This window comes from Misgurnus anguillicaudatus, chromosome 10 (genome assembly GCF_027580225.2).
Source record: "Misgurnus anguillicaudatus chromosome 10, ASM2758022v2, whole genome shotgun sequence".
Classification (NCBI taxonomy): domain Eukaryota; kingdom Metazoa; phylum Chordata; class Actinopteri; order Cypriniformes; family Cobitidae; genus Misgurnus; species Misgurnus anguillicaudatus.
In genome coordinates this window covers 40,136,554-40,149,555 of record NC_073346.2, presented here as the reverse complement: position 1 = coordinate 40,149,555, position 13,002 = coordinate 40,136,554, and the positions used below count along the sequence as shown (strand labels likewise).

Here is a 13,002-nt window from a genome sequence, read left to right as displayed (position 1 = left end):
TCTGAATCACACGGCTCCGATTCAGTGTTTCATGCACAGCTTGTGCGTGTACTACAGCTCTGTGATCAGTAGGAAGTCCTTATCAATCTAAAATCACGATGAGTTTGACTCGTTTATAACGTCCATTTAAAAAAGCAACACTCGTCAAACACAATCATTTAAAATATTCTTTATTATCATGAAAATACCTGAAACAATCTGTAGATCAGTGATATAAATATGCCTCTAGATATTCCTGGAAAAGTGTTTGTAATGATACTTCTTCTGTGGCACAAATGGAGTTTCTGCACGAGAGCGCCCTCTGGCTTTAGGATGTGGCGGCATTTCCCCTTAATTCATTCAAATTCATTCATTGAGAAAACGCACATTTGCCCGATTAATTGTTACAATCCTAGTATGCATGATGTTGAAATTTGCGCCACACGCACTGTACGCTACCCTTTGCATACACTTAAAAACAGAAATTTACTTTAGGCTTAAGATTAAATACTGAGGGGTTGTTCACGCAACAATGTTTTTATCATAAATGGAAACGTTTTTATGCGGTTTAGCTGTTAATTTACATGACAACAGTGTTTTGTGGTCTTGAGAATGCAAACTTTTAAAAAGCGCAAGTTTTTGAAAACGACGCCTTGTTGAAACGATGCCATATCACACTATGTAAAAGACTTTGTAAAAAAGTACATGCCTGTGCACGTACAAAGTGACATCAGTCTCATGTAATTCTGTTTTTAGTCACTTTCATGTTAAAACACAGATCGTTTGAAATTTCTCAAACGCCTGAAGGAAAATATTTTCAATTTTTACTACATCAATGTCAAGTAAACGTAGCCCAAGACACAAACCACTTGATCTCTTTCCACAGCACTGATGATGAGTTACGGGAAAACACTTTCCTGTCAATGACAAGTTTTTATGGAAATCCATAATTCCACTATTATCCACTAGGTGGCACTTTTACCCAACTTATAAAACCAATGAGGATAGGATGAAACGTGTATTGTTTGTTTTTGAAAGCAGAGGGTCCATTCTTTCATTAGATATACTGTTTGTTTATACATTTAAAGAAGAACAAAGTTTTGTGAAAATGAAAAAATGCTGTTGCTGGTTGGCAAATAAAAAAAAGCTGGTGGAGAAAGACAAAACAGAAAAAAAAACTTAAGCATTGTTAAACAAACAAAAGCTACAATTCAGTATATATTCACTGTATGCCTTAAACATTTTACAATAAAACAATAAAATATGTCTTCCAAGACAACACAGTCTCAAGGCAAGTCGTGTTATAGTAACGGAAATTTAGATTAATTTATTCGTGTTTGATAACATGAATTTCCTGTTTTTGCTGTTTTTGTGGCTCTGGAGACGAATGTCTTTTTCATCCTTCCCAGTACAAATTTCTATCAATGGCTGTTCGTGTCTGTGGCACAACTTTCTTTATCTTATCATTTTATATTTTGTTTTCTCATCATTGTCGCTTGGGGTTAGGGTTAGATTCCAGGTTTGCGTTAGGATGTAATTTTATGCATTGGTTTCTACATGTTTTGCATCTGCTTTTAAAAGTATTTTCGTCTGGAGTTGGGGTTTGGGTTAGTAAGTCGCAGAAAGTGATTCTAACCCAAACCCCAAGCGACAATGGTCAAAAAATAGGAAACAACGAGAAAACAAAATATAAAATGACACGACAAAGAAAGTTGTGGCACAGACACGAACAGCCATTGATAGAAATTCGTGCTGGGAAGGACGAAAAAGACATTCGTCTCCAGAGACACAAAAAACAGCGGAAATTTAAATTAATCAAAATTTTTGTTTGACTTGCCTTGAGACTGGGTTGCCCAAAAATAAATGTATGTTGTAAAGACTACATGAGAATACCAATCTCAAGGCTATGATCTATAATTCATTTATGTAATAATTAAACTGTCAGCATAAGGTTTAAACAGAATCTTTAAACATAGACTGCTGGTCTATAACCTAAAATTAATACATTTGAAGGTCAAGCGGAAACTTTTAGCCCCCGGCAGCGGACTTCATGTGACCCACGTCTACTTACAGGAATCTGATGCAGAATAACCTCAAATAACAAACATGACAAACATGTGTGTTTGAGGACAAGAAATACAAACAAGTTCTGCACAACTGGACAACTAGTTAATCATTTGCTTTAACTCAACTGACTCCACCATTAATCAACTGTTTTGCATTAAACGTATTTATAAAAACTCACAAGATTTACTTTTATGCTATAAAAATAACAAACAAACAACACAACTACAGATCTCACATTCACTATCATAGTTTCTCTTTACTCTTGTAACAATAACCTGAATGATGTACTGCATATCCCTAAAATTAACCAACGGTAACAACCAACTGAACCATCTGCTTTAACCACAAAAATGGCAGTTACTACTTCTTTAAATACAGCACATAACTACATAACTAGCATAATTATTATTATTATGACCATGAAACCTCTTTTAAATCCATGTGAATGCAACAGAAACAGGTCTTTTTATAACTCTGTGTACTTTTTAACATAAACAATGATGATTTTAAGGCTTCAGTCTTAGATGACTAAACTGCAGTAAATGTTTATCATTTCAGTACAAATGATATTTATCAAAACAATCACAAAAGGATCTGAATTGTGCAGCTCATTACAAGGTGAAAGCAAAGGAAGATCTTCAGTATTCATGAGGTCTCTCGCCAGCCCCTGTTTAAATATCCTGGAGCTCATTACACTTCCTCCCCGTTCACTGTTAGCCGACAGCGATTTCCTTCGCCTGGAGAAGTGGAATGAGATCCTGGTTTTCCTGAGAGGAAAACTCATCCCCTCCTCCCAGCCCGAGGCAAAACTCAACCCAACTGCTCCTTGTAACTCGATCCATATCACAGGGCAGTGAACGCCCAAGTCAGCGAGTCCCAACAGAGGATAAACCCTCCAGCCGACGGCCCATTACAAAAGCAAAGAGCGCTGATGAATGAGAGGTTAAACGCTGTACAAACCTCACATGAGCACATCGAATTCCATCAGACATCAGAAGAAAAGTGTCAGAAACATGTCCAGGATATATTTCTTTAATGTTGGGAGCTGCACAATATCTGGTTTCAGCATTAACATCACAATGCACACACATATGTGTCGCAGAACATGCAGCATTTTGTTGAAAGGGAAAACTATTTCCAATGCTTTTTACACAACATGAGAGCAGTTTCAAATGACAGAAATATCTCTGCGAGTAATCTGTAAGCTATTAAAGTAATGTGAGTTTAATTCTTCTTAAACAGAGCTTTGAAGTCATTTGGTGAAGTCATTCAGGATTATTGCAAATATTGCAATGTTTGTTTCATCCCCAAAATCATGCAGGCCTAGTTTGGGATGAAATAGGAAATATTTTGGGAGCGTTACTGACTTTAAACATTAACTCTTTCAATGCTTAACTCGTCAATTATGAGAAAACGCTTTCATGCAATGAGTATTTTTGGCTTTCTGCAATACCGCTATTATCCACCAACTTATGCATCCCAGAAGTAACGCCTCATTGTGTAAGAGTAAGAACTCTGTGTATGTTTTGATCATCGCTCTAAATCTGATCTCTATCATAAGTCCTTTACAAAAATGCAATTATCTCAGCTTTTGCTTAAAATTTGGTGTTTTTGAAGAAACCTACCCATATTTGAGAGGGGATTAACAAGAGAACTAATGAAGGTAGGATGAAACGTTTTTTTAAAGCAGAGGGTCTGTTCTTTCATTTGATATATTGTATGTTTATATATTGAAAGAAGAACATTTTCTGGAAGGCATTAAACTTTTGTGAAAAATCATGAGAAATGCTGGCGCTGGCTGGCAACTTTTTTTTAAACGCTGGCGGTGAAAGAATGCAATACAGTAATACATTATAAAGGACTGCATTCAAATAATGAGAATTTAAAAAACAGGAATTATTAAAAAAGCTGAAGTAAAATGAGTCTGCACAAATTACAGTAATGAGAAACGGTGCTTAGCTGTCATGAAAAAAATGTCAAAATGCATTTTAACGGTCCAAAACTTTATATACAGCCACAGAAAAAAAATAAAAGAACACTTTAAGAAGATTTTTTTGTTTTTCTAAATCTGCTATTTATAGGTATGTGTTTAAGTAAAATCATAATTTTCGTCAACTGCCAACGTTTCTGCCAAATCCCTACTAAAAATAATATTTTTATTTGCATTTATTTACTGAAAATTGAAATGGGGAAAATGGTACAAATAGCAAAAAAATATGCAATGTTTTTCAGATCTTGAATATTGCAAAAAATGTGGCAAATTAATTTCTAAATAACACACTGCTAATGTTTTATATGTATTTTAGGAATAGTTTAAAAATGAATATTTAATGGAATAACCCTAACCCTAACATGTGTTGGATGACTTAAGTCATGTCTGAGGTTTGCTTTTTTTAAAAATTCAACAGGACTGAAATGGTCACAATACATGTAAAAGTGATGATGAAAGGCCAAAATGGAGTTGCCTCTTTATTTTTTCCACAGCTGTAAATGTATGTTTAATAGGGCTGCAGAATTAATCGAAAAACTAATCTAGATTACAATTACATGTGAAACAATTACATAATCACCAAAAGCCTCAAATACAGCTGTCCATTTGTGCGAATTTCTAAATGTTTCAGCAGTATTTTTTGGCACAGACATTTTAAAATTGCTAAGTTGACGTCATTAATCGCCATTAATAATCACAATTACAATATCAAGGTGAATAATCAACAATTATGATTTTTGTCATAACCGTGCAGCCCTAATGTATATATTATGAAATGTGACGTGGTAATGTTTTCAGGAGAGAAAACAGGATACGCACATCCAAAAAAGTCTTGACCAGGTGCAAGATCAAAAGATGAATCAAAAAACTGAAAAAGATCTGCACACTGTGAAAAGTCCCTTTATTTCAAAAGTTAAAACAGCAACGTTTCGGTCAAAGACCTTCGTCAGGCAGTCTGAATGTTAAGATCATCTGAAATCAGATCAATATTTGAGTTTAAAGTTTGTTTTATCAATCGCAGTCACTGGACATTGGCTGTTTAACTGCTGGATCATCAATGGTAATCCTGTGTAAAGTTAAAATCAACATGACCTGGTCAACTTCACTGCACAGCTGTTCAATGCAAATTCAGAAAAACTCAGCATGACAAGTAAGCTTAACCCTTCAGACGTTTGTTTTGAATGTTTTAACTAAGTCACCAGGTGTGTGTTTTCATTGCACGTGGATATATACATTTACGTTTAAAGTCCATTTACAAACTCACAACTAAATAATTGTCATTTATTGAAAGCCATTTTTTTTAAATAATGCACTTAATGCTAGCACACATTGTGACAGTCAAAAAAAAATTGTGTGAAAATGAAATCATAACAAGTAGTCTGATCTCACAATACTTTACAGCTTCACATGCAGTTGAACATTCGTCTTTATATATGGATATGATTTAAAGCATCCGTCCAAAGCAGAAACACAAAAAGCACAATGAAGGTGAAGTAAAAAGATTAAAAAACATATTAATGTTTAAAATTCCTAGTCTTGACTAACTAATGGATTTATTTATAAAACATTTCAGTCCAAATCTCCAGATTCAGTATTAGTATGTTTTTGTTAGAAATGCTTGTAATGTTACGCATCAATAATCAAATCATTTATTTATGCAAGATGTTCTGTGACTCCTCTTAGCATTTTAAAACAATGCACATTACATCTCAAGTTTGCATATTTAGAGAATTATTGATGTATTTTGGTATATTTTCCACTGGAGTAAACTATATTGATCATGCTTTAGTTTTTTTTTTTTTTTTAGAAAATCTGAAGTGGTTTGTTATAGTATACCAATGTATTAATGGCTTGTGTCAATGTTCTAATTAGGAAGTATTCTGATGAGTGTCAACAGTAATGTCTATATGGCAAAAATGTACAGCTATAACATAATACAAAAGTGTTTTTGTTAACATTTTGTTTATAGCTACAAAAGCAGAGACAGTGAATGGGTTTGTATGAATGCGTCCCCTCAGGGCCCCCTCACAAAGTTGCTTGGGGCCCCCAGAAGTATCGGATCGGCTCTGGTACTTATGCTTGGTTTAAGTGTCTGTGACATGAATAAACACACAATGTGTTTAAAAAGTATTACATGAAGCGGTTCCCGTGATGTTATATCACATGATGGTTAAAAAGGCTCTCATCCAATCAGATTTGAGAACCAGAAAGGACTGTTGTATAAAACAAGCCTATGTTTGAAACCCTTTTCTAACAAACCCCTAATAAAACGTTGACCCAGGAACATGTAAAAAACAGAAAATTCAACAGGAATGCTCAGTTTCTTCTGCTGGATTATAATTTAATACAGATGTTTAATAAGGTCAGGTTACCCCAACAACAGGCACACAGAGGAAATCCGGAGGCAAACACTTTACAGTTACACAGCACAAGCAGAAAATTCATGAAGATTTCATTCATCACATGACTTTAATGAAAACCATATAAACGCTCTGTAGTGCGACGGCTGGATAAAGTCCATTGCTGTCTTTATAAACCGCTGATAAATCACTGACATCACAAAAAAACACAAGCAGGTTCCTGCTGAAATCAACATGCAAAATCAATCCCATTTAAGCTCCTAATGCACGGCGTTGCTCTTACTGTTCATGATTCATCTGTGTTTGTTGTTCAAATCTCTTTGTAATCTTCCATTAAATATAAAATGACAACTGGCTCGCCTCTGAAAAACCTTTCATCTGAACACAAACCATTCTCAAGCTGACCACAGGTCTCAATACAAATAAAACTTATCATGGATTAGATTGTACATTTCCCATCATGCTTTACGTCTGTTCATCAGTGAAATACTGCACCATATTTTAATTAGAAAATATTTTGTCATGTAATCTCCCTTTTGCAAACTTTTAATCCATATAAACATCATTTAATGTATGAATCTAAAGAAAGCTCTCCTAATTGCTCTCTATAAAAACACTAAAATATTTTGAAATGTTTGCTAATTTTTTACATTGAACAAAACCTTCAATAACAGCCACTTCACAATTTAATGATCAAAAGTTAAAATCTAATCTTCCCTACCGAAAAGACCTGGTTGGGAAGCTAACTAGTTATTCACATTTTAAACCAGCTTAAGCCAGCTTGACCGGGCTGGAAGACCAGTTTAACCAGCTACTTACATTTTAAACCAGCTTAAGCCAGCTTGACTGGGCTGGAAGACCAGTTTTTCCAGCTACTTCCATTTTAAACCAGCCAAGACCAGCCAACCAGCTTAAGCCAACTTGACCAGGCTGGAAGACCAGTTTAACCAACTACTTTCATTTTAAACCAGCCAACCAGCTTAAGCCAGCTTGACCAGGCTGAAAGACCAGTTTAACTAGCTACTTCCATCTTAAACCAGCCAAGACCAGCCAACCAGCTTAAGCCAGCTTGACCAGGCTGGAAGACCAGTTTACCAGCTACTTCCATTTTAAACCAGTCAAGACCAGGCAACCAGCTTAAGCCAACTTGACCAGGGTGGAAGACCAATTTAACCAGCTACTTCCGGCCTGGTCAAGCTGGCTTAAGATGGTTTGCTATTTTAAGATGGAAGTAGCTGGTTAAACCGGTGGTGGGTCAGCTGGATTTAGGTGGAGAGTCAGTTGGTCTCCTAGGTTGACCAGCTAAAAAAATGGCTAAAACCAGACTGGGAGACCAGCTAAAACCAGCCAACCATCTTAGGTCTTTTCAGTAGGGTTATCTTCAGCTTAAGACAGCTTGACCAGGCTGGAAGACCAGCTGTTTCCATCTTCAACCAGCCAAGACCAGCCAACCAGCTTAAGCCAACTTGACCAGGCTGGAAGACCAGTTTAACCAGCTACTTCCATTTTAAGCCAGCCAAGACCAGGCAACCGGCTTAAGCCAACTTGACCAGGCTGGAAGACCAATTTAACCAGCTACTTTCATTTTAAACCAGCCAACCAGCTTAAGCCTACTTTCATTTTAAACCAGCTAAGACCAGGCAACCAGGCTTAAGCCAACTTGACCAGGGTGAAAGACCAATTTAACCAGCTACTTCCAGCTTGGTCAAGCTGGCTTAAGATGGTTTGCTGGTTTAAGATGGAAGTAGCTGGTTAAACCGGTCTTCCAGCCTGATCAAGCTGGTGGGTCAGCTGGATTTATGTGTGGAGAGTCATTTAGTCTCCTAGCTTAACCAGCTAAAAAATGGTTAAAACCAGACTGGGAGACCAGCTAAAACCAGCCAACCATTTTAGGTCTTTTCAGTAGGGTTATCTTCACACAGAGCATCCGTTTTACTCTGCACATATCAGATTAGAGTCAAACGGGTTGTGAACGAGTCAACACGAAACTCTAACAAAATTATCTGTTTAGTTGTGCCTTCTTTTTTTTCATTTTAAAGTCATCTCTGAAGTTAGGCAAGAAACGAATACACAGCAGCTTTGGAAACTATCCAGCAGTTCTGACACAGTGAAATATGATCTAACTATAGAAAATTTCAGGCTATACAGAAGTAAGTAAAAACCCCAAATCTTAGAAACTTGCCCTGGAAAGTATTTGTGTTTTAACACTTGACTAAATGTGACAGAATGTACGGCCAATCCTTCAGTAAGTGGGAGAAATCAATATGATGTCAGCCAGCTGGACGACGCTCATCTGTACCTGACGCACCTTCATTCTGACACTTCAAACACATCATCTCCATCATTCAACACAACACAAAAGATCAAAGGTTATGAATATCCTGATCATTCCTCTATATAGTGGTTTTATAGTAGTTGACAGATGACAGACTTTTGATTCCCGGGTAGATGTTTCTTAAAAAATGCAGTGAAATGTGTTTGAGTAAAGATTCATCACTTATTACAGAAAACTTGAACAATAAATAAGACTGAAGAAAATACTTCATAGGATGTTTACTATGAAAATTCAATCGCTTATCAAATTAACAGCACATCTTCTTAACGCGCCACAGTTTAATTATTCATGTTCAAAGTATACAAGAATGTTCAGGACAAGTTACACGAAAGTTAGATGCACACAGACAAACATCAACTAATCAAACTAATGATCATTTTTACAAAAATAACCAGAAGGTTCAAGCAACCATCACACACAAAGACCAAACCAACAAACGGTGCCTCAGAAATCACTTTTAAATGACAGCATGAGAGATACCAGTATATAACCAGACAAACCAGTAACATGCTTGTAGCTCACAATGACTAAACTTATGCTATTGACTTTCATAGTATTCCTTTTTACTACTATGGAAGTCAATAGGGCCTCTGAGCAGTTATAAACATTTCTCAAAATATCTTCTTTCATGTTCATAAGATCAAAGATTAACAGTAAATAAACATTTGCATTGGTTTTGCACAGAAAATCTTGCAGGGTTTGATCCTGCAAACTTTCGCTTACATGCTCCACACTAGTATGCTACTGTACAGACACTGCTCATGCACGCATCTTACCTCTTTGACCTTCTCTCTCCTCTGAAGAGTCTGAGGATCAGATGGCTTTCCACGTTCCGTCCCCAAAGGTGCTTTCAGCAGACACTTTTTAAAAGTCTCATAGTTGAATCCAGAGTTGTGTTGCCCGTGATGAGCAGGCGAGGTGACCCGCTCGTCCCTGGCCGCCGGTTCATGCGCCCTCGCCGGGGTCCAGTCGTCCTGCGTCCTAACAGACCTCTCCACAGTTCTCGCTCCATGGGTCACTGAAGGCTTACGGCTCACTTTCAGTTTACCATTCGCCTCGGCGCCCTTTAAAGACGCTCGTTGGTGCTCTTGGTCTCCGGGCACCTTTTTTGAAAGCTCCCGGGCATCGCTCTCGGAGCCCACGGTCACCGCCGGACTCTCATTTTTGGAGAGAAAGATGCGCTTTAGGCGCACGCTGTCGGGTAGAAAGAAGAGTGCCCCGAAGCACAGAGTAACCAAACCCGACAGAAAGAGAAGAAAGACGAATTTCTGAGAGAGACGAAGCCCCATGCCCGATGCTGAGACACCGGGTAACTTTCGAAACACCATCGAAACTTTTCACGTTGCGCACGGTTACTTGATATATCCACTATATGTCTGCTCCAAGACAACAGACAACAACAGGGTTGTGCAACCTCAAACTTCCACTGGTCAAAGCGACTGATTCTTTCCAGATCTATGGATTTAAGAGTCCACAGGTTGCGTCAACAAATTTGCACAGCAAGAAGCGTCATTGCGCATCAGTGTGGCATTTTAACCGCTTCCTATCGCTTCACTTATGCAACATCTCATCCAAGAACTAAAGCGAAACTATGTGGCAACAAAATATAGTGTTACACACAACCAATATTCCTTAAATGAATAAATAATAACATGCGCTTCCCAGCACAAGATAATGATGCTTATGAAGATGCTTACCGGAAACCAAAATGAAACTTTATGGACTTAAAATGAAATCAGTTTAATATTTATGCACATGCAGGAATACATAAAACGCCTGATTGCTTTACATTACAAAGCAACCATCAATGTGCTTCCAAACCCACTGCTGACTAAAAATTATAGGGGTGATGAATAATCTCACATATGATCAAAGTGCAACACTGAAGTTTTTAGCGCAAAGTAAAGAAAACAACGCATATCTGATCCAATAATTCCCCGAACTGCAGCGTCATAGCCAGGTTACTTCTCAACATCTGTGTGCGTTTGGCACCGTGCGCATCATTCCAAGACACAAGCGCTTTTAAGGATACATCCAAATATCAAACCGTGTGTGTCACGGTCCAGACGCGACGCCGATAATCGGTCCGAGTGTTTGTGAAAACTGTTGGTTTCCCGTCCGACGCGCCGCAAACTCTTCTGCGTTCCGGAACTCTACGTCCAATGCATGGAGAGGAATGTTTGCGCTCCTAAAATATGAACGGCAGAAGGATGGATCGCTCTTCGGAAATGTAATTTAATGAAAACGCGCCGTGTTATCCCATAACCGCCCGTCCGCGCTCGCGTACTTCATCATCAGTGGCGGACGAAGGAGAATAAATGGCGCACCAATGCCGTGGGGTGCTGTGTCGATGTGAAAGCCTTGAAATGATGCCGTTATCAGACGCGTGATCCACAAACATCAGGCGTTATGGAGCGGCTGTACTCCGCGTCTACCCGGGCGGTCTGCTGCAAACGCCTTTGATCAGCAGCAGCGGTTAGGGAAGGGGGAGCGCGTGTATAACAGCGCGACGCGCGCAAACACGAGCGCATACCTCCACCGAGCGGCGTATTTGGGTAGTGCAAACGGGTTTCTACTCTGAATTGTTTGATGCATGCATACAGTAGCTCAGGGTTTCTTCTTAAACAGAGTTTAGCTCAAACCCTGATCAAACACACCTGAGCAAGCTAATCAAGGTCTTCGTGATCACTAGAAAATCAAAGGTGGGTAAGTTTGATTAGGTTTTAGGGTTTAGTTAACCTTGAAAATGTCTACACTTGACCTGAATATGGCTCAAAACAACCCAGGACAGGTCAATTCAAACCTAATGGGGTGGTTTTCCAGACGGGGATGATCTTAAAACAGGATTAGGCCTCAGTTTAATTAAGAAATATAAGTAAGGAATAATTGACGACGGGCCATTGAATTATAAGAAAATAATGCACACCAAGGTGGTAATGCGGCACGACGCGAAGCGGAGGTGTGCATTATTTTCAAATAATTCAAAGGACCGGAGTCAACCATTCCGCTTATACCACGGTTACCACAAACATTGCTCTGGTGCCTATTTTTAAGACATTTGAAAAATTAGGTGTGCGGTTTACAGAAAAATAATCAACACTCATAGAACATTTCTCAGCCAATCAGAATGCAGCATTCAACAGACCCGTGGTATAACTAGTTTTAACAAATATGCCTTACTAAAAACATTACTTATTTTGAGGCAAAACAAAGGGCACTGATGTATTTTTGGATATGTCAGTGCAAGTTGTTTTTAGTTTGGACAGCGCCTACATTTATTTTAGTCTAGGACTAGTCTAATCCCTGACCTGTAAACCGCCCCAATGACCAACCATGGTTTAAAAAAACCCAGCACAGACCTGGTTTTACTAACAAGCTAAAGCCAGGACTAAGCCTTTTAAAGGATATTTAAAGGAAAATGGGAGATGGACGCTTGCTCCCTGCACACAATCTTAACATTTAGATGAAGAGATAAAGGGTCAATTTATAGCAATAGTGCTTTAAAAAAATTACCCAACAAACACAGTTTCCCTAATGTTAGTTTTTGGTTATCTTTTGGTTATTTTGGGGGGGAACCAAATGATAACATTCTGGGAACGTTCTTTTTTTGTTTTTTGCAACCATAAAATAACGTTCCCGTAATGTATATAAATTATACATAGCGCTTATACATAACGCTCTCTGATGGTTATTTTTTGGTCTTTTTTTTTGGAAAAACAAACCTTGGAAAATGATGTTCTGGATACCGTTAGGGAAACGTTTTGAGAACCAATCATGGTTTGAAACAACCCAGCATAGGCTTGGTTTTACAGACAAAGATTAGCTAAAGCCAGGACTTATAGTTGAATTAAGATGTTTAAGCATCTTTAATAAACATGACTTAGACAAAGACATTACTGATGCGTATCTTGAGACAAATCAATGGCGCTGGCATATATCTATCAGATCTATATATATATATTTTAATACAGCTCAAACATGTTTTAGTCTAGGACAAGCCTTGTTAAGCCTTGTCTGTGAAAACGGGGCATAGAGGCGGTTTCCCGAACAGGGTTTAGATTAATTCAGGACTAGGCCTTAGTTATATTAGGACATTTAAGTAGTTTTTACAAACAAAAAACTATACTGGTGTGCATCTTGAGACAAAACAACAGCACTGATACATGTTAAAATATTTCTATACAAGGTGTTTTGAAATTAAAATTAAAGTAGCTCAAACATGCATTTTAGTCTTGGACTAGGATAATCCCTGTCCGGGAAACCGCCTCATA

The 13,002-nt window shown here is 37.9% G+C and overlaps 1 protein-coding gene across 2 annotated transcripts in view; it reads right to left on the bottom strand.

The window, feature by feature from the left end:
• Positions 1–11,194, bottom strand: part of LOC129448864 (mannosyl-oligosaccharide 1,2-alpha-mannosidase IA) — a 235,895-nt gene extending 224,701 nt beyond the window's left edge. The window contains exon 1 of one of the 2 annotated variants that reach the window (XM_073872613.1): positions 9,508–11,194. In XM_073872613.1, coding sequence (XP_073728714.1) covers positions 9,508–10,059 — 552 coding nt within the window. In that variant the 5' untranslated portion in view covers positions 10,060–11,194. The remainder of the gene's footprint in view (positions 1–9,507) is intronic. The other variant, XM_073872614.1, reaches the window with a different exon arrangement.
• Positions 11,195–13,002: the final 1,808 nt, after the last annotated feature.